The sequence below is a fragment of the Rhinolophus ferrumequinum genome, chromosome 15 (genome assembly GCF_004115265.2).
Source record: "Rhinolophus ferrumequinum isolate MPI-CBG mRhiFer1 chromosome 15, mRhiFer1_v1.p, whole genome shotgun sequence".
NCBI classification, from domain to species: domain Eukaryota; kingdom Metazoa; phylum Chordata; class Mammalia; order Chiroptera; family Rhinolophidae; genus Rhinolophus; species Rhinolophus ferrumequinum.
Genome location: NC_046298.1, coordinates 43,118,336 through 43,136,889, shown reverse-complemented (window position 1 = coordinate 43,136,889; position 18,554 = coordinate 43,118,336). Strand labels below are relative to the sequence as shown.

At 49.4% G+C, this 18,554-nt stretch overlaps 1 protein-coding gene across 6 annotated transcripts in view; it reads left to right on the top strand.

Moving 5' to 3' along the window:
• ZC3H4 (zinc finger CCCH-type containing 4) overlaps positions 1-18,554 on the top strand; it is a 41,205-nt gene that overhangs the window by 9,560 nt on the left and 13,091 nt on the right. For all 6 annotated transcript variants that reach the window (XM_033127112.1, XM_033127116.1, XM_033127111.1 and 3 more), the window contains 9 exons: positions 8,661-8,880; positions 9,178-9,288; positions 11,382-11,604; positions 13,266-13,417; positions 14,052-14,148; positions 14,256-14,395; positions 15,323-15,430; positions 16,860-16,971; positions 17,529-17,638. In XM_033127112.1, coding sequence (XP_032983003.1) covers positions 8,661-8,880; positions 9,178-9,288; positions 11,382-11,604; positions 13,266-13,417; positions 14,052-14,148; positions 14,256-14,395; positions 15,323-15,430; positions 16,860-16,971; positions 17,529-17,638 — 1,273 coding nt within the window. The remainder of the gene's footprint in view (positions 1-8,660; positions 8,881-9,177; positions 9,289-11,381; positions 11,605-13,265; positions 13,418-14,051; positions 14,149-14,255; positions 14,396-15,322; positions 15,431-16,859; positions 16,972-17,528; positions 17,639-18,554) is intronic.

Genomic DNA, 18,554 nt, shown 5'->3' with positions numbered 1-18,554 from the left:
CGGTGGCTCCATCACCCCTGGATTCCAATCCTTCCAGGGGAGGTAGAGGCCCAAGCCTGGGGTTTTCAACCTGAAGGATTTTCATTCATTAGAAGTAAGCGGAGACTCTTGAAGGCTGGTGTAGAAGTGGATCATGGCTATTACATCCCCGCTATGGCCTGACCCAAGGGAGCTAGGCCCAGCTGAGACTGTCACTTGGCTGAATGTCCATTGTGGGTGGCTTGGAGTATTGCCCTGCTCATTTTCCTAACAGACACCAGGGCTTAGGTTTCCTAGGGATTCCAGGCTCTGCCATTGCTCAGGGCACCACGCCTCAGCAACATGCCTGGGGTGGGGGGCTACTTTCATTTGTTCTGTTGGGGTACCAGTCAGTCACAGATGGGGTCTCATCAGTCACCCTCCTGCCTATCAGGAAGCCCTTAGTAAACACTTGGTGAATGAGTTTGTGACTAAACACAAACCCCTCCATGACCCCATGAGGGTTTGGAGTGATCCAGGTTGCTGCCTGGGAAAATGGTCCAATGTCTGTGTTAATAAAATGGACAAAGAGGGTGTGGATAGCTGCAAGTGATGCTGTGTGTGTGCGTGTAGACTATATCCTGAGCACCTTCCCAGCCTGTGCTGGGCCCTGGAAAACTTGGGGACGGGGTGGGGGCTGGTAGGGGGTGACTGCCACTCCCTTTTTCTCGGCCCTCCAGGAGCCCACAGATAACCTGAAGTTAACAAATAGTTGTAATGCAGATAATTGCAGTTCGTCATAAGAAATTCTTTAGGGGTGTATGAACAAGGAATCTTATAGTCCTAGGCCAGGTGTCTTTTAAAAGGAAAATATTAATACTTTGGTGGAATGGAATCAAATTGGTAAGTCTTATTTCAATTCCTTGATTTCGTATTTCTTGAAAACAAATCAGCATATTTCCAGCTTTAAGCAATCTGAAGCATGTTGGCATGAGAAGGTGGCCAAGAAACTTTGTTGCCGAGAAGTAAATTTCAGAGGTTGATTGACAGGAGAAACTTGGATCAGAAAGATATCTTTTATCCAGCACATGAGCTGTTCTCAGAATGAGTGGGAGGGGAAGAATAGCTGGCTTACTCAGGCAAAGAAAATGACACTTTGAGTGAGGTTTTTCTAGCAGATGGGGTTTTTCATGGTCATTTTGTTTGATGCTCTACAGAAATATTCTGTCAAATGGTGTGTGTGCTTGGACGAACCCATTGTGGGCGCTGCACACTTGGGGGTGAAGTGTTCCTTCCAGCATTTAGGGGACTTTGAATTTCCTTTCTTGGACTTACGTTGCTTTCTGTCCATTTCGGGATAAATCCCATTTGGTTTTTCACTAGGATTCCTTGGACCTTTATATATGTGCACCTTATTCTCTTAACTATCCAAGTGTCTTTGGTCAGATTTTTTTTTTTAACTTTATTTTTTTAAGTGTGTTTTTCCAGGACCCATCAGTTCCAAGTCAAGTAGTTGTTTCAGTCTAGTTGTGAAGGGCGCAGCTCACACTGGCCCATCTGGGGATCGAACTGGCAATCCTGGTGTTACGAGCGTCACGCTCTAACCAGCTAAGCTAAACGGGGCAGAGTTTTGAATGTCCCAGTTCCCCTTATTTGATGTTGGAAGGATTGTATTGGCCTCGTGTCTTTGCACAGGGGTAGATTTTATTCCAACACATTTATTCTGGGCCAGGTTGGTGTTAAGCACTTGACTTTCATGGTCTGGGGGAATTATTCCCACAAGAGTTCCATCCATCCTGGAGGTTTCATCACTGCCTCCCCTTCACGGTTCAGATTGGGCAGCGTGTTTAAGGAACTTGCCCAATGTCTTAGTACCTCACTTTGGCATTTCTTGGAATACTGTTTCATTTAATCTGTTTTCTGTACGTATGTCTTATATTTTCTAACTCAATTATGAATCTCAGGGGAGCATTTGTTTTGTCAGTTGCCCTGATTAGTAAATTAACTCTTTTTCAGGTAATTTCTTCTAATTATCTCAAGGGTAGCAGTTAAGAACTGGGTGTAGAGTCAGAAAGTCCTGGACTCAGGTTCCAGTTCTGCTGCTTCCTGCTTTGACCCTATGGGCAAAATTTCTTCCCATCTCTGAGCCTCAGTTTGCTTTTCTGTAACATGGGCAACTAATGCATCACTATCATATAGGTTTGGTAATGGGTCCTGGTGAAAGCCAAGTAGAAGTAGAGAGCTCAGGAGCGTGGTGCCTGGCATGGAAGCTGCTGCTACAGAATGTTCAGGATGAATACTTCCTACTGCTTTTAGATTTTATAAGACCCTGAGGTACCCAGGCAGGTATTGTAGTTGAGGAAACCAGGGTAGAGAGGTGAGGGATGGTGGAGGGCCTCCACCTGGGACTCAGCTCTCTGCTAGGAAATTAACTTCTTGAGGACCTTGACACTTCTCCTCACCTTGCTGAGGTAATCTCCACTTGGGGCATCTATTCCTTTTTCAACTTTTTATTACGGAAATTTTCTAACATGTTCAAGAGAAAAGAAAATAGTATCGTAGATCACCATATACCCATCACCTGGTTTCAACATTGATATACATTCTGCCAGTTTTGGTTCGTTTCACTACCTCCCTGCGTATTTTAAAGCAGATCCCAGATCTCATCTCATTTCACACGTAAATTCTTCAGTATGAATCTCTAACTTAAAATATTTTAAAAATATGACCACAAACCATAATCGTGCCTAAGAAAATTAACAATAATGACTTAATATCTCAAATACCCAGTCTGGGTTCAGATTTCTCCAGTTTCCCCCATGTTGACTTCTGGCACTAGGTGTGTTTGTGTCCAGGCATCACGCAGGCTGTTCTGCTCACGTTTGAAGTGAGGGGTTCAGGTTGCTAGTAGCCACGTGTTTCTTCTCCCTTCCTTGGTCTGTGCTTGCTGCTTGGGTGGTGCCCATGATGGGAGAATGTTGCCATGGAAATGGTGTGATGTCACAGAGCCAGTTATGACCATAGCTGAGAATGTTGAGGGACAGGGAGACACAAAGCCCATTTGCTCTTGATTGCTCATCAGTGAACCTAGGTAGTAAGGACACTGAAAAACATGTGCAAGACCCAGAGGTTTATTTCAAGAATTTCCTGCCTCTGAAAATCCCTCAGTGAGGTTCTCCTTCGCAGGGTGCTTCACCACGTCCTAAGTCAAGGAAAGGGCTTGGGGCCTTCCCCAGGCATGAGTCCTGAGCCGATTTTCTAAAGGAAAGGCTCCGTGCCTTCGCTCCTAGTAAAGGACTGTCGTGCAGAGTCGGATTGGGGGCTCCTCGACTTCTGTATTTAGGCCTGTCCTTACACATTTGAAGGGGCGGACCCGCCTTATAATTTTTGTAGTTTTGTTCCTAGTTAATGGGTCATTCAGAGCCTACCTGGGCAATTTGTGGAGAGTTTGGGCAGTTAATGACCATAACCTTGACCTTCACATTAACCTAGCCGCCTCTTGTCAAGGGCTCCCATGAGCTTCAGGTAATAACCACTGCTCCCATGGATTTCCATCTTCTTTGTTGTTTTTTGTGTCTGTCTGTCTGTCTGTCTCTCTCGGTAAACCAGGTAGATAGACCCACAAACCCAGGTCCCTTTCAACTTCCACCCAACTCTCTTGCCTAGAGAATTTCCATGTTGCCAAGCCTTGTTTTCTTTTTTTTTTTTTTTAAGATTTTATTGGGGAAAGGGAACAGGACTTTATTGGGGAATAATGTGTACTTCCAGAACTTTTTTCCAAGTCAAGTTGTTGTCCTTTCAGTCTTAGTTGTGGAGGGCGCAGCTCAGCTCCAGGTCCAGTTGCTGTTGCTAGTTGCAGGGGGCAGAGCCCACCATCCCTTGTGGGAGTTGAACCAGCAACCTTGTGGTTGAGAGGACACTGGCCCATGTGGGAATCGAACCGGCAGCCTTCGGAGTTAGGAGCAGCATGGAGCTCTAACCGCCTGAGCCACCGGGCCGGCCCAAACTTTGTTTTCTTAAGGGGCCTTTGTCTCTTCTCCTCAGCTCTCCCTGTGCCTTTCCCTCCTGGTCAGCCCCTTGGTTACTTTCTGGTACCACCTAGATGAATGCTGAGGAAGGGGAGCTGTTGATTTATCAGTTTCATCAGCAAGATTTGTTGGGAGAGGGCGGCGCATGCACGGTCGGGCCAAGAGAAGCTAGGATCTTGTTGGCCAGCAGTTAGCAGCGGCCCCAAAGGGACGTTGGCTGTAGCTTCTCCTTAGAGAAAACACTTCCCAATAGATACCCAGCCAGTTTAGGGTTATCCATGTAGAGGTACTTTCATGCCAGCTGGTTCTTAAAACCAGTAGCTGCTGTTTGCCCAGTCCTTACTTTGTGCCTGCCCCTTTGTCAAGGGCTCGATCCACGGCATCCTCTTTGTCCCTCACAACCCCTGGGGGTGGGTATTACTATAGTTATCCCATTCTACAGATGAAATAACCAAGCCTGAGGTTGCATGTACTGAGAGCACATGCGAGGGAAGAGGCAGAGCTGGTTGAGTTACTTGGTCTGCAGAAAAAAGCCAGATGCCCAAGTCCATCGGCTGGACAGTGGGGCCAGCCGACTTTGAAACATGGTAAAAGTAGTGTTTTTGCCAAGCCCACGGTATGCGATGAACTCAACGTGCTTCTGTGCCCTGTGGAATTGGCTGAATGGGCATTCCTACAATGGGTATCCACATCTATTCTTTGACCCGAGAGGAGGAGCTGGCTGTCTCCAGCTCTGTGAAGGGAAACTTAAATGCCCTGGAAACTTAGTCCAGAGGCGCAAGGCAGATCTGACCTTAGGCAAAGCGTCGGTCTCTTCTCATTTCCTCCCAGGCACCTGTTCCAAGTCAGTCTCCCAGTGTGGCTGGTTGACCCTGGCGGGCGAGCCCTGTGCATCCCACGACATTGCTCTGGGAATAAGGGCGTCTCTGCCCAAGCCAGCGCTGCAGGGCTTCTGCATGCTGGTCTCGAGAGGGCTTGGCAGGTCTTGATTGAAATGATAGGCGCAGTGGGGTTCCCCCCTTTTCTTGGGGGATTATGTCACAGTCTATTAAGCGTGCTCCCTTGGTATTTAATCCCGCTCTGACATGGATTTTGCTGGCAGCCTGTTAAGTGGCACTGCTTTAACCTGGTCGCCGTTTTGTGGAGACTGCCTTTGTGCAGTCATGTCAGTGGTCCACAGGATTTGTACCCTCTGACCCAGTTGGTTTGATTTTCTGTTGAACAGAGTCTGAAGAAAATCCACCCCGTATCCATGCAGGGACTGCATTTAGCTGGGACTCGCCAGTGTTAACAGAGGGCACCCCCTCAGGTAGCCAGAGGTTAGCCCAGGGCTCTGAGGAGTTTGAGAGCAGAGCGTGGCCAGAAAGCACTGAGAATGCACAATGGTCAGTCAAGTGTCCCCGTCCCCGTGTCCCCTCCATTATCTCATTCCCCTTCATAAATCACCAGCGATTTTTTAATCCTATTTATTTTTCACCTTCTCCCAACTCGAAGGAAACAAAATTTCAAGTATTCACTACCCCTTTTGTAAAAAGTTTTATGGAAAGTGGTACAGTAGATTGTCACTGAGCCCAGATGTGCCCAAGGCTGTTAATATAGACGATGCAGAGGACCCCTCTTTAGCTGAAAGTCTTTGTGGTGTGGACCTGCCTTGGAAATCCTTCGGATCGAAGGCTAATTCTTCTGCAGTCATTCTTGATGATGGTGAAGGCGTTGGAGTTGTTTGGATGGTCTTCTGTGGTCCCGCCCCCAGGTGTTAGATGTACAGCAGCCTGTGCCTCCATCCAAGCCACTGTGGGTGGCAGGAAGGGGATGGAGTCCTGAGCTGACCTGGGCAAGCCCCTCGCCTGTTGTGCCCAGTGTCCTTCCCGGGAGCAGGCGCAAGTGAGAGAGTGGCCCAGCTGCTCTGGCCCTGTATCCAGGAGGCTGCCTTGTGGGCTGGGTTTCTTACAACTCCTATCTTTTCCTATGAGGACAATGCAGAAAAGGAAGTGCTCAAGGACCCGGCATGGAGAAGCTGCTCAGAAATGTTTGTGGCATCAAGCAGGTGGTGGACGCGTGGTCTCCGCCTTCCCGTTCCCTCCTTACCCATCAGGAAGAACGATGGGCTTAAGAGTCAGAAAGCGAGTCCGTTTTTGGCTTTTTCTGTGTTACCCCCTGGCTGTCTGACCTCAACAAGTCTCTTCACCTATTCTCTCTTTACATTCTTCATGTCTGAAATAAGAGGGTTGATCACGTCCTACCGTCCCTTCCACTCTGACAGGCTCCTCCTGCTTCCAGGAGAGTCTTTGGCTATTGGTGTTCTTGGGCTTTAGGTCTTTCATCTGGGCTTCTGGGAGCCCGGGCAGCTCCAGGGTCCCCATGGTCCCTCCTTCTCAACCCTGGGTCCTGGGTACTTTATGCCCATACTCCTCTCAGCGTTTTCCTTCCCAGACTAAAGTGTTGAGAGTGGTGCACTTTAGAGCTTTTCTTCATGGAATACCACCCTCTACTTCTCCGGTCTGTCTCTGGGCCTTCCCCAGCCCCATTGTGTCTGTCTCTCCTATTTCTCCTGCGGTGTGGCCACCTGGCTCGCCCGCAGTGTTCCCATCAGGGAAACGTGTTTGCTCCAGTAACCACTGTCCCAACATCTTCCACAACTCCAGGCAGCCATCAAGTAACAGCTTCTCCCTGAGGTTGGCGGGCATGCTCACCAAAACCAGTTTCCCCAGTCAGGTGGTGCTTTTACTGTGGGTGAGGCCATTCCAGCAGAGTTGCCTCTGTCCCGTGAGAGCTTTTCTCCGAGCCTGGCCTTGTTCTGTGGGCCACACCCAAGCCGGAAAGTGCCACACATGTCAGGAATGTGCCTTCTCCAAAGTTCTAGTTTACTTGGAGTCTTCCTGTGGGGCTGGCCCAGGACAACCTGCTTTTACAAGGAAACAACACGAGTTGCACATCGATCACCTCTCTGTATGGTTTCCTTTGAAACGTCAGAGTTTTGTGTCCTGCATTTTGTGTTTGAGAGCTGCCCTTGACCTCTGCTGGGGTGTCTGTGGGGCTGGACCATTTGGGTTTTAGTGGACCTGACCCCTTGGAATTGGTAATGAGAGTTAGTAGAAAGGCTCCTCTTGAAGGCCTGGACGTTTGGGGAATAGCACCAAGGCGGAGAAAAGGAGTGACACGAGTGAAAGGGCCGTGAAGGATCCTCAGAGAAGTGGTCAGTTTGTTGTTTCTCTACAAAGCCTGTTCGAGCCTCCCGGGACTCCAGGGGCCGGCTTGCCTGCTGAGCTGCTTCCCACACGGACCCTGGGCCCATCTGAGCAGCTGAGGCTCTTTCTGCCTAGATTAGTTCCCCTTGTTGTTAGCCTTTTGGGGCGTGGGTCCATTACAGTATTCTTTATGTTGTCTTCGTTCTTTGTTTGAGTCCCAGTTAATTGACAAGGAAGGCATTTTTTTTATGCCTTCACACATACTTTTCCATGGTTGTGCATGAAGAACTTTGGGAGCATTTTACAATTTGTATTATTTCTTTTTTTAAAAAAAACCAGCTTCTGTACTTGTGAAAACTGTCTGTGGGTTTGGCTCAAAAACTGGGTTTTTTTCCCAGTTGCTCTTTTCTTAACCCTATGTATCCCCTCACTCCCAGCCCACCCCACAGATACTTAGATATCTAGAATGTCTTATTGGCAGCATCTGTCATGCTGGGAGAGTGCTTTTACTTTTTCAAGTACTGGGGATTGGTTGGGGGTGGTGTGGGGGAGTCGACCAAGTCAGGAAATACTGACTGGGGAGCCCAGAGGTAAGGCACGTCAGGTGGTAAAAGGGGGTCAGCAGCTGGTGGGAGGCTGACCCCTTCTGCAGACGCACTCTGACAGCTGTCATATGAGGACCTCAAGAGGGGCCTGGGGCATTTCCTTTCACCCTTCTCCCTTTCTCTAGCTGCTTCCAGCCCAGAGCCGTGGAGCTGATGGTGTGGTCAGACCTCAGAACCTGGGGACTGGAGCCTGTTCACTAGTGATTCATACGGGCTTTTGTAAAATACCTTCAGTGTCCTCAGGCCTTCCTGTGGGTAGGGTCCAGGAGTCTGTGGGCCACCCCAGGTTCAGAACCGTGGCCCTCTCTCCGCTGTCCACAGACACCACCACCCATAGGGCAGGGGCTGAGTGGGTGACTCCAGGCCACTGCATGCAGCTGTGCTCTCTGGGAGGGATGCTGGTCTCTGTTCCCTGAGAGAAGCGGCGTCTGTGGTCAAGTGAATTTCAGAAGTACTCTGAGGCCAAGTTACACCAGTTTCTTCACTGTAGGACTTCTGGGAAATTCTGTTGTGGCCTTAAAGTGTTGTGAATCCCCAATATGGGGATTCCCTCAACTCATTTGACAACAGAACCTTGTCTCCTTTCTTCTTAGAACTGTAGTCCTAGGGAAACACTTTGGGAAATATTGCTCTAATGTCAGTCCCTGTCCCCTACCCCAGCCCCCACCCTGCTTAGCTGGGATCAGTGCAGTCCTTCTGGGGGCAGGATGAGGGGTGGGACGGGAGGCAGTTGTCCCCAGGGCCTTCCATGGCCTCTCACAGGGATTACACATCTCATTCACAGCAGTCGGGCCCTCCGTGCCTGTCAGCCTGGGCCCGCCCAGCGCCCTCAGAGGTTTCCTCAAACCCATGTTCATGTTGGCTTTGGGGTTGGTTTGTAGGGAAGATGGCGAGTTGGAAGAAGGTGAACTGGAAGACGATGGGGCCGAGGAGGCCCAGGACACATCCGGAGGGCCCGAGAGGAGCCGGAAAGAAAAGGGGGAGAAGCACCACAGTGATTCAGACGAGGAGAAGTCTCACAGGAGGCTGAAGCGGAAGCGGAAGAAAGAGCGGGAGAAGGAGAAGAGGAGGTCGAAGAAGAGGAGGAAATCCAAGCACAAGGTAGGTGCAGAGTAGGGCTGCTGCCGCCTGGCAGAGAGCTCCAGGGGCTGAGCTAATCTTGTCTGGCCAGAGGGCACTTTTAATAGTGGTGTTTCTTCCTTCCCCAAATTGGATAAAGACCTTTTTTTAAAGAGTTGGTAGCTCATGCTCCACTGCCACTAAGTGCCCATAGGTGAGGTGTTTCACACCGAGCACAGAGCCCTTCCGGCACATTCCAGCAGTGCTTGTCCTGGGGCTGACTGCCAGAGTAGCCTGCCTGCAGCAGATTCGCCAAGTCCACTTCCTCTGTCATTTCAGCGCCATGCTTCTTCCAGCGATGACTTCTCTGACTTTTCTGATGACTCGGATTTCAGCCCCAGTGAGAAGGGGCACCGCAAGTACAGAGAGTACAGCCCCCCGTATGCTCCGGTGAGTAACTGCTTGTTGGAGCCCCCATGCAGTAAAACTGCCTGTGTTTACTGAGTCTGGGCACTTGCCATGTGCTGGGTGCTCTTTCATGGTACTTTACACAGATTTTAATCCTGCAAAATGAGGTACGGTTTTCACCCCTCTTTGACAGCTGAGGAAACTGAGCCTCAGAAAACTTCAACCAGATTGCATAGCTCTCAAGTGCAGAGACCGATCTCCATAAGCCATGTTCTTAAAATTTCTCTGTGACACCTCTTCTCGTGACCTTAGCAGGACTCAGTATGTCCCCTGTACCCAAGAAAGATGCTGATTTGTCTCTGTCACAGATGACTATTTTCCACTGTTGAGAAGAGACCTTTTGTGGGAAATTGGCAAGAGAATGAAATGCTTGCGGAAATAAATTATCTTAAATGGATAATTTGAGTGGGGTCAGAAGTTAAATATTTACCCTATTATATCTCTGACCTTAAACATAAATTTAAATTACTTGTTCAGTTTGTATACGTTTCCCCCCCCCCTGCACAATTAGTAAGAAAAAAACATCAACATTGATTTTCAGGTTTTTTTATTTTTAACAATCCAATTTTAATCAGATTTTCAAGTTTTGATTAAAATAAAGCCAGTAGCTCTTAAACATGTCCTATTGCGTGGCCGGTTAGCTCAGTTTGTTAGAGCATGGTGCCAATAACACCAAGGTTGACAGTTCGATCTCCGCGTTGTCCACTATGAGCTGTGCCCGCCTTAAAAAAAAAAGAAAGAAAGAAAAAGATGTCCCACACATGCCTGTGACTCAGCATCATCCATCATTAACGGATAATTTATTGTAAGGTAGTATAATTGACATTGATCTAGTAACACATTCAGACTTTAGACCTGAGGAAGGCAGGGAAGGGAAGGAATGCCACAAGCGCTGATTGGGAACTGGGTATTGAGGCATTTTAGGATCTGCTAAAGTAGTGTGTGTCTGTGTATCTATGTTTTGTATTTTCTGTTTTTCTAATAACGAGTATGGATTTTTTTAAAATCAAGACTTTATTTCTTAGAGCACTTTTAGGTTTATAGAAAATTGAGCAGATGATACAGTTCCCTACCAACCCTACCCCGTTTCTCCATAATGTTATTAACATCTTTCGTTAGTGTGGTATAGGTACATTTATTGTAATTGATGAGCCAATATTAACACATTATTATTAGAGTCTATACTTTACATTAGGGTTTTACAGTTCTTTGGGTTTTGACAAATGCATATAGTTATGTATTTGCCATATACTATCATATAAGATAGTTTCAATTCTCTAAAAATCCCCTCTGCTTTACCTACTCAGCCCTCCCTCCCCCGAGTCCCTAGCAACCACAAATCTTTTTACTGTCTCTGTAGTTCTGCCTTTTCCAGAATGTCATAGAGTTGGGTTCATACAGTATATAGCCTTTTCAAATTAGCTTTTTTCACTTAGCAATATGTGTTTACGGTTACTCTCTGTCTTTTCGTAGCTTCATAGCTCATTTCTCTTAATGACTGAATTATAAATACTCCATTGTCAAATGTACCACAGTTTATCCATTCCCTGCCTGAAGGACATGTTGGGGGCTCATTCACTGCCTGAAGGACGTGTTGGGGGCTTCTGTTTATATATATCTAACTTTATCAGTATTTCTTGGCATTAGCACACTTTGGAAAGTATCATTTAAAATGGCTTTCTAGTTTGGTTACCAAGAAGGTTATTAATTGAATTATAAAGCCCCAGGAAAATTTTAACCAAGGAGCACCCCTTTTGCCTACCAGGCCCCCTCCCCGACTGAGAGTGCTCTATAGCACTGGGAAATGGTTCCCTTCTCTTCCCTCTGTGGTTCTTCAGGGATTGTGGGGTCTGTTTTTCCATTTTCTTTCAAGCTGTGGCCCTTTGAAGAACAGAGACATCTGGGCCCGCTGCCCAGATCTCACTCAGGTGGAAACCAGTTCCCAGAGTGGCTGGGGGGCTGGTGTCTCACTCCAGGGGAAGCAGAGACACCCAGACAGATGTGTCAGTTCAGGGACCGGGGGGTCTGGTCTGGACCCAAGGCCCTGGGGCCAGCTCACCTCCTCTCCCTATCAGTCTCACCCGCAGTACCCCCCGTCACACACCACGTCCCTGCCCAAGAAGTCCTACTCTAAGATGGACAGCAAAGGCTACGGCATGTATGAAGACTACGAGAACGAGCAGTATGGGGAGTACGAGGGCGACGAGGAGGAAGACATGGGCAAGGAGGACTACGATGACTTCACCAAAGAGCTGAACCAGTACCGGCGCGCCAAGGAGGGCAGCAGCCGGGGCCGAGGTGAGACCGCGCCGGGGCGGGCACTGTGGTGCAGAGCAGACAGGCCTGGCCGGCCCAGTGCTCACGGGGCCCCAAGTCGCCAAGAAGACAAAGGCAGTCATGTGGGCATGTGGGGCTGAGCTAAGTATAGAAGGGGAGGACAGGGAGTCGCATATGCAAGGCTCAGGGGACCCAAGTTAGCACATGAGAAGACGGGCCAGTGCCAAGGCTGTGGTTGGGCTGGAGCCAGCCTGGGGTGAGGCAGGGAGAAGGCCAGCCTGGCTGACGGTTGGTTTTTAAATTCTCGTCCTGGTCAGCAGTGAGGAGAGAGAGAAGAGACAACCTCTCACATCTGGGCCAGGGTAACTGACAGCTGGCTGTCCCCACGCTCAGCCTCCTCCCCCATCCTCCAAGCCACATCACCTGACAAGGTGTGACCGCAGCTCCTGGGACTGCCACACCTCTGGACATTGAACCTGTGGCAGTTAGGATAGTGGGGGAGGGCAGAGCACCACAGACCCAGGCTGGCCAGTGAGATTTCCCAACTCAAGAAGGCTTCCAGAACCTTCCGACTCAGCAGTTCTTAGCCTAAGACGTGCCTTGATGTTTAAGTGGCCGTTCCTGCCTTCTTTCTTTCAGCATTCTTTCTTGGACAGCTCCCTTGGTCAGGCCCTGATCTTTGGGGAGGTTTCTAGACTAGTGCTGTCCAATAGAAATATAATGCAAGCCACCGTGTAATTTAGAATTTTCTACTAGTCACATTAAAAAAGTAAAAGGAAACAGATGGAATTAATTTTTACCCCCCCTTTTTCCACCACCCCCCTACTTCAGTTCAAGCCGTTGTTTCTCAGCCTAGCTGTGTAGGACCCAGCTCCCTGGCCCATGCTAGTGTTATGAGCCTTGCGCTCCCCCCGGCTGAGGCGGTCGGTTGGCAGCTCACAGCAGCTCTTGCCGGCTGCTGGCCGCTCACGATGACTGCCGGCCACTCATGCTGGCCACTGGCCTCTCATGGTGGCACACGGTAGCCCACGGTAGCACACAGCAGCCCATGGCAGCACACAGCAGCTCACACCAACCTCCACTCCTCACGGCAGCCCAGCTCCAGGGAGAGCCGTTGTTCACAATCTTAGCTGTAGAGGGCGCAGCTCACTGGCCCATGTGGGAATCGAACCTGCGACCTTGGTGTTAGGAGCACGGTGCTCCAACCACCTGAACCCACCGGGCTGGCCCGGAATTAATTTTAACAGTATGTTTTATCAACCTAATGCAGTCAAAGTCTTATTTCAACACGTAGTCAAAATAGACAGATGTAATATTTTACATTCTCTCTGTCTCTTTTTTTTTTTTTAACTAAGTCATTGTAATCCAGGTGTGATTTCCACCCACAGCATCTCTTAGACTGGTCAGCCACGTTTTGGGTGTTCAGTAGCCACATGTGGCTGCTGGCTACTGTGTTGGACATTGCGGTTTTCATTGTAGTGAGTGCAGTAGCAGTCATGTATCCGCAGTGCTGAGGCACCCCCATTAAAGGGACCCGGGGACCATTAGTCACCTGGAGGAGCTGGGAAGGCTTCTTGGAGGATGAAATGATTGACCTCAGGGGCAAACAGTGGGTTAATGTATCTCTTGCTGGTGGTGTGGGTCTGCTCCTACTCAGGCGCTTACTTTCTGAATCACTGCAGGCAGCCGAGGCCGTGGCAGGGGCTACCGGGGCCGAGGAAGCCGTGGAGGGTCTCGAGGCCGAGGCATGGGCAGGGGCAGCCGAGGCAGGGGCAGAGGCTCCATGGGAGACCACCCAGAGGACGAAGACGACTTCTACGAGGACGAGATGGATGTAAGGTTTTCTCCAGCCCGAAGGCTGGGGGGTGGCTAGTGGGCTGCAAGAGCTGTTGGAGGTGGTTCGTAAGACTAAGACGGAAAGAAAGCATCAGATGGCAGATTTATGTGTTAAAAATGTTCGGATATTGTTTTGGTATCGAGGAAACCATTATATGGTTCAAATTGAAAAGGCACCAAAGGGTGATCAGTGAAAATTACATCTTCCTCCCTCTGGTACCTCAGCCACTTAGTTCCCGTCCCTGGAGAGAAGGTTCTTGAGTGTGCTCTCGTCACATTTTAGGCCTTTGCAGTCAGGTGCTTATTTATTCACCCACCCCCCATCTCTAAGAGAGCTACTACACTCCCCGTTCTATTCCTGCTGAGACTTTTCCATGCATTCTTTGTTACGGCCGCACAGCTGTCCATTATGTAGAGGCGCCCTAATGGGTTTGCCCTGGGAGTGGGCGTTTAAAGAGTGAAGACTGCACAGACAGGATTAGGACCACCCACCGCTCTGGCTGGGGCTGTGAGGACGGGAGCCCTTCTGCGTCTAGTGGTCCCGAAACAAAAAGGCAAAGGGGGCAGAGTGTATAGTTGGGGACAGTGTTGTTTCCCATGGGACACTCCTTGCCTTCTTTCTGGAATTCTAGTATGGAGAAGGTGAGGAGCCAATGGGCGATGAGGATTATGATGACTATTCCAAGGAGCTGAACCAGTACCGCCGGTCCAAGGATGGCCGAGGACGAGGTAGGCAGGGGCCCAGGAGGTGACGAATTGGTGGGGCTCCTTCTGGCAGCAGCTGGAGTTGGGTCCTAGGGAGAGGCAGCGGTTCACACCATTTCTTCTCTCTGCAGGATTAAGTCGAGGCCGGGGTCGGGGTTCCCGAGGTCGAGGCAAAGGGATGGGCCGGGGCCGCGGTCGAGGTGGCAGCCGAGGAGGGATGAACAAGAGTGGAATGAACGATGACGAAGACTTCTATGACGACGACATGGGCGTGAGTCGACTTCGTTCTGAGCTGATGTGTTTAACCGAGGCTCCTCCTTGCATTTTTTTTTCCCTTTAATAAGTTGTCTTCTGAGGCTGACCCTGTCCCCCCGCTCCTAGCAGCCAGTCCCCATAGGGCCGATCAGCACCACTCAGCTCTCATGGGGGACGTGCTGCTGGTGAGACCCTCTGTTAAAACCACATCTGTGTAACATCTGCAGTCACCCATAATGAGTCTCTAAGGTTTGGAAAGTTCTAGCTCACCCTCTCAGCTAGCCGTGGAGAGGTGTACAGGGAGGCGTGTTGTGTGCCTCAGCCTCTGGGAGGTGGATGTGTTCCCGCACAGGTGTGTGCTACTTGAGTCTTTTTTTTCCCCCCCTTGATCGCACTCCGGTTCAAGCTGTTGTTTCTCAGTCTAGTTGTGTAGGACACAGCTCCCTGGGCCATGCTGGTATTACAAGCCTTGCGCTCCCCACAGCTGAGGCAGTGGGTTGCTGGTCGACCACTCATGGCAGCTCTTGCCGGCTGCTCACACTGGCCACTGGCCTTTCATGGCAGCAGACAGTAGCCACGGCAGCACACGGCAGCCCCTGGCCTATGTGGGAATCGAACCGGCGATCTCAGCATTAGGAGCACGGGCGCTCCAACCACCTGAGTCACCAGGCCAGCCCTGCTGCTCGAGTCTTCATTGCCAACAGCTCCAAGTGCTGGAGCTTTACTTGTCCAAGTGCCAGCCCTCCATCCCCGGGGGCTCAGACTCCGTATAGCCCCAGTGTTTGGTGTAACTGCTCTTTATGTGAAGACACTTACGTCATCCCTGCCAGCCAATTCCTGTCACTCTTGTTCACTCAGAGACCGTCTCCACCCGGCCTGCGTAGGGTCCTTCCCACCCTTCCTTTTCATTCCCCTTCATATTCACACTCTGTGTTCCTAACAGGATGGTGGTGGGAGTTACCGGAGGAGTGACCATGACAAACCCCACCAGCAGTCCGACAAGAAAGGCAAAGTCATCTGCAAATACTTCGTGGAGGGGCGGTGCACATGGGTAAGGGGCAAGGCAGAGGACCTGGTGCTGCAGCAGGACAGCAGTGTCCCAGACGACAGCCTGCTGGGAATGTTCTAGAGGCCACACTAACTGGGGGCAGGGCTCAGCGGGGGCGGGGGTGGAGGAGATGCCCGTGGGGCCTGGAGGATGCAGTTCCCTCGGTAACTTGAGGGGCCAGAGCGAGATGACACATCTGGGGATTTTGGGTTTGGAGGGGGATTTTTTGGCCAAAATTTTCAACTAATCCATATGGCCTCAAATGTAGTGTTAGGATTGAAAAGATGTCGCATGTTCTGGTTAAGTTAATGTTGGAGAGGGAATTACTAAGATATCCGTAGAAAAGGGAGGAGCACCAGCTCGCGTTGAACTTCACAGCAGAATTCAATGCCAGAAAATGGACCAATGACCACAGAATTCAGACGGAAACAAGTGTAACCCAGTGTTAGTTCAACTAGCCAGCTTTATAATCAAATTTAATGACGGTGGACAGAATTGGTCAACATATGCCCAGAGAATATGTATTTCAAACAATTGTGTGTGTGTATGTATAATATGCCTTATTACAGTCACAGTTCATATTATTTTTGGAAACTTGTAATACATCTAAACAAAGAAAAATGAGTAGCCATTCCTGAGAGTGAGGGAAACAAATATAGAACAGTTTCTATCTTTATGTCATCTCGGTGCTTTGTTTGGATTGTATTGGCTTAAACACTTAGATGTTTATCTCTCACAGCAGAGTCTCGGGTTGATGGACAGTACAGGGTTGGTGCAGTGGTTATTGGCACCCTGGGGAACCCAGGCTTCTTCCTGCTTTTTATTCTGCCATCCTTAAGCATATGGCTTTTGTCCTCATGGTTGCACAACGGCTGCTGTGTCTCCAGGCATCACATCTAAGGGCTAAGAGGAAGAGAAATGGGTGGATGGAATTTTTTAAAAATTGAGGCTGTGTTTTGTCTTCCCTGGGGACTTTTGCCTACATCTATGGCCGGAACTTGAAGGGAGGCTGGGGAATGGAGTTTTTTTTGCTGGGCACATTCTTAACCCAAACAAAATTGGGGTTCTGTTAGGAAGGAAGAAGCACGGGACTGGATACTGGCTGTCATACAGCAAACAGTGAAAAACAGTAGATAAGAGAGAGGAGAAAGAAGGGAAGGAAAGAGGAGGAAGGGTTAGAAAGAGACAGTGAGAGAGAATGGAATAGATACGGGAGGGAGAGGGACCCGTGAGAGAGGGGGGAGTGCACATTTTGTCAGAAGTATAAAATTGGTGGGAAACCAGCCCTTTCCCGGGGGGAGTTCATTCTTTCATTGGCCCCTCTGTGCCTCAGTGGTGACAGAGTTTCAGTGGTGACAGTTTTCCTTTGCAGATGGGAGTAAGCAAGGGCTTACTGTGTCCCCACCTGACCTTTTCATTGTTTTTCTTTCAGGGAGACCACTGTAATTTTAGCCACGACATCGAGCTACCAAAAAAGCGAGAACTGTGCAAGTTTTACATCACTGGATTTTGTGCCAGAGCTGAGAACTGCCCCTATATGCATGATATCCTTTGGTGCCCACATTTGATCTGATGAGGGCAGAACTTCTTTTCTCCTTATTGGTAACAACAGTTAACCTCTCCTGCACTTCCCATCTCTCCGTGCCAGTGCTGTGTCAAGAGCTCTCTGTGCATCTCCATCTATTTAGCCCTCACATCTGTCCTCTGATGGCCCTGCTGTTCCCATTCTGCAGATGAGTAAACTGAGACACACATGCGATATGTTCTCTTCATATATATACACTTGAGACCAACCTATACCATTGCCTGTTATCCCTCTGAGACTTCTCCAATGGGCTGCGTAACCTTGGGCAAATCATTGAACTTCCCTATTCCTGTTGAGTGTTGTGCTGAGGACACCACCCCAAGGCTAGCATGGTGGGGTGGGAAAGCACTCTGGAGCAGAGGTCTTGAGAAACAGGGTGTTATCTTGGGTCTGCTTTGTGCAGACCTGAGCAAGTCACTCCATCTGTCTGGGCTTTCCTCATCTCCAAAACGGGGTGGGATTCTGCCCTTGGGTGGGTTCCATGCGATGAAGCATTCACCTTAATTTGCCATGAACGTGATTTTCCGTGTAAGTTGTACCATACAACTGGGAACTGCATCAATGGTGACGACTGCATGTTCTCCCATGACCCTCTGACTGAGGAAACGAGAGAGCTCTTGGATAAGGTAATTTCTGGGGCTAATGTCGCCATAGCTGATGGGAACCAGGAAGTGCCCCTTCCGTTGACTTGGCACTGCAGCCCGCCTGGCTGGCCTCTGTGCAGGACCAGAATTCCCAGTTGCATTGATCTGGAGGATTTTGTTCTTTTCTGCAGGGAGAGTTGAGGTGGTCACACATGTATCTCATCTCCAGCCAGGGCAGTTTTCACTGGGGTGGCTACATAAAAGGAATGTTGCCTGGTGAATCTCCAAACATACCTTGTAATTTTTCAGCTGTGTTTTAGAGAGAGCCCACCATACACACAGAAGAAAGGAGACTTGGGATGGGTTATATTGTGATGGAAATGTCAAATGTTTCCTTCCAAGTCTCAAGGATTCTCTTAGGCAGTAGTAAAAGTACAAGGAAATTGGAGGTTGGTGGGAGACTTCTTCCCTTGGGTGAAGTGTCAGGCCTTCCTCACTCACTAGATGACATTGGAAACTCATCCTAGTGTCTGTTCTCCCTGGGCGCTCACTAGGACTTAGAGGGCCCCATCATCCTGCCCTTGGTTTCCTAATCTATCCAAAGGAACGGGTGAGAGAACAGATCGTTTCAAATGAAGGCTTTCCTGCCTTCTAGTTTGCAAAACGTTTGAGGAACTGGCTATTTTTTTATAAGAATGAAAAGGATCAAATTCATAAGCCAGTGTCCATCCACTGGTGACTGCCCTGTTTAAATGGCTGCCAGGGCTACCTGAGGGGTTCAGGGGACGTCGTGCACAGGCCAAGCAAGAGAACATCTGTCCCTTGTTGGCAGATGAATGCAGAAAGTTGGAAAAAGTTCTCTTCACCCCCATTTGGGGAGCCTAATACTCTAAGACTAGGGTTTTGTCATCAATAGGTAGCCAGAGTGTGAGTTACTTCACAGGATAAGTAGTGGGAA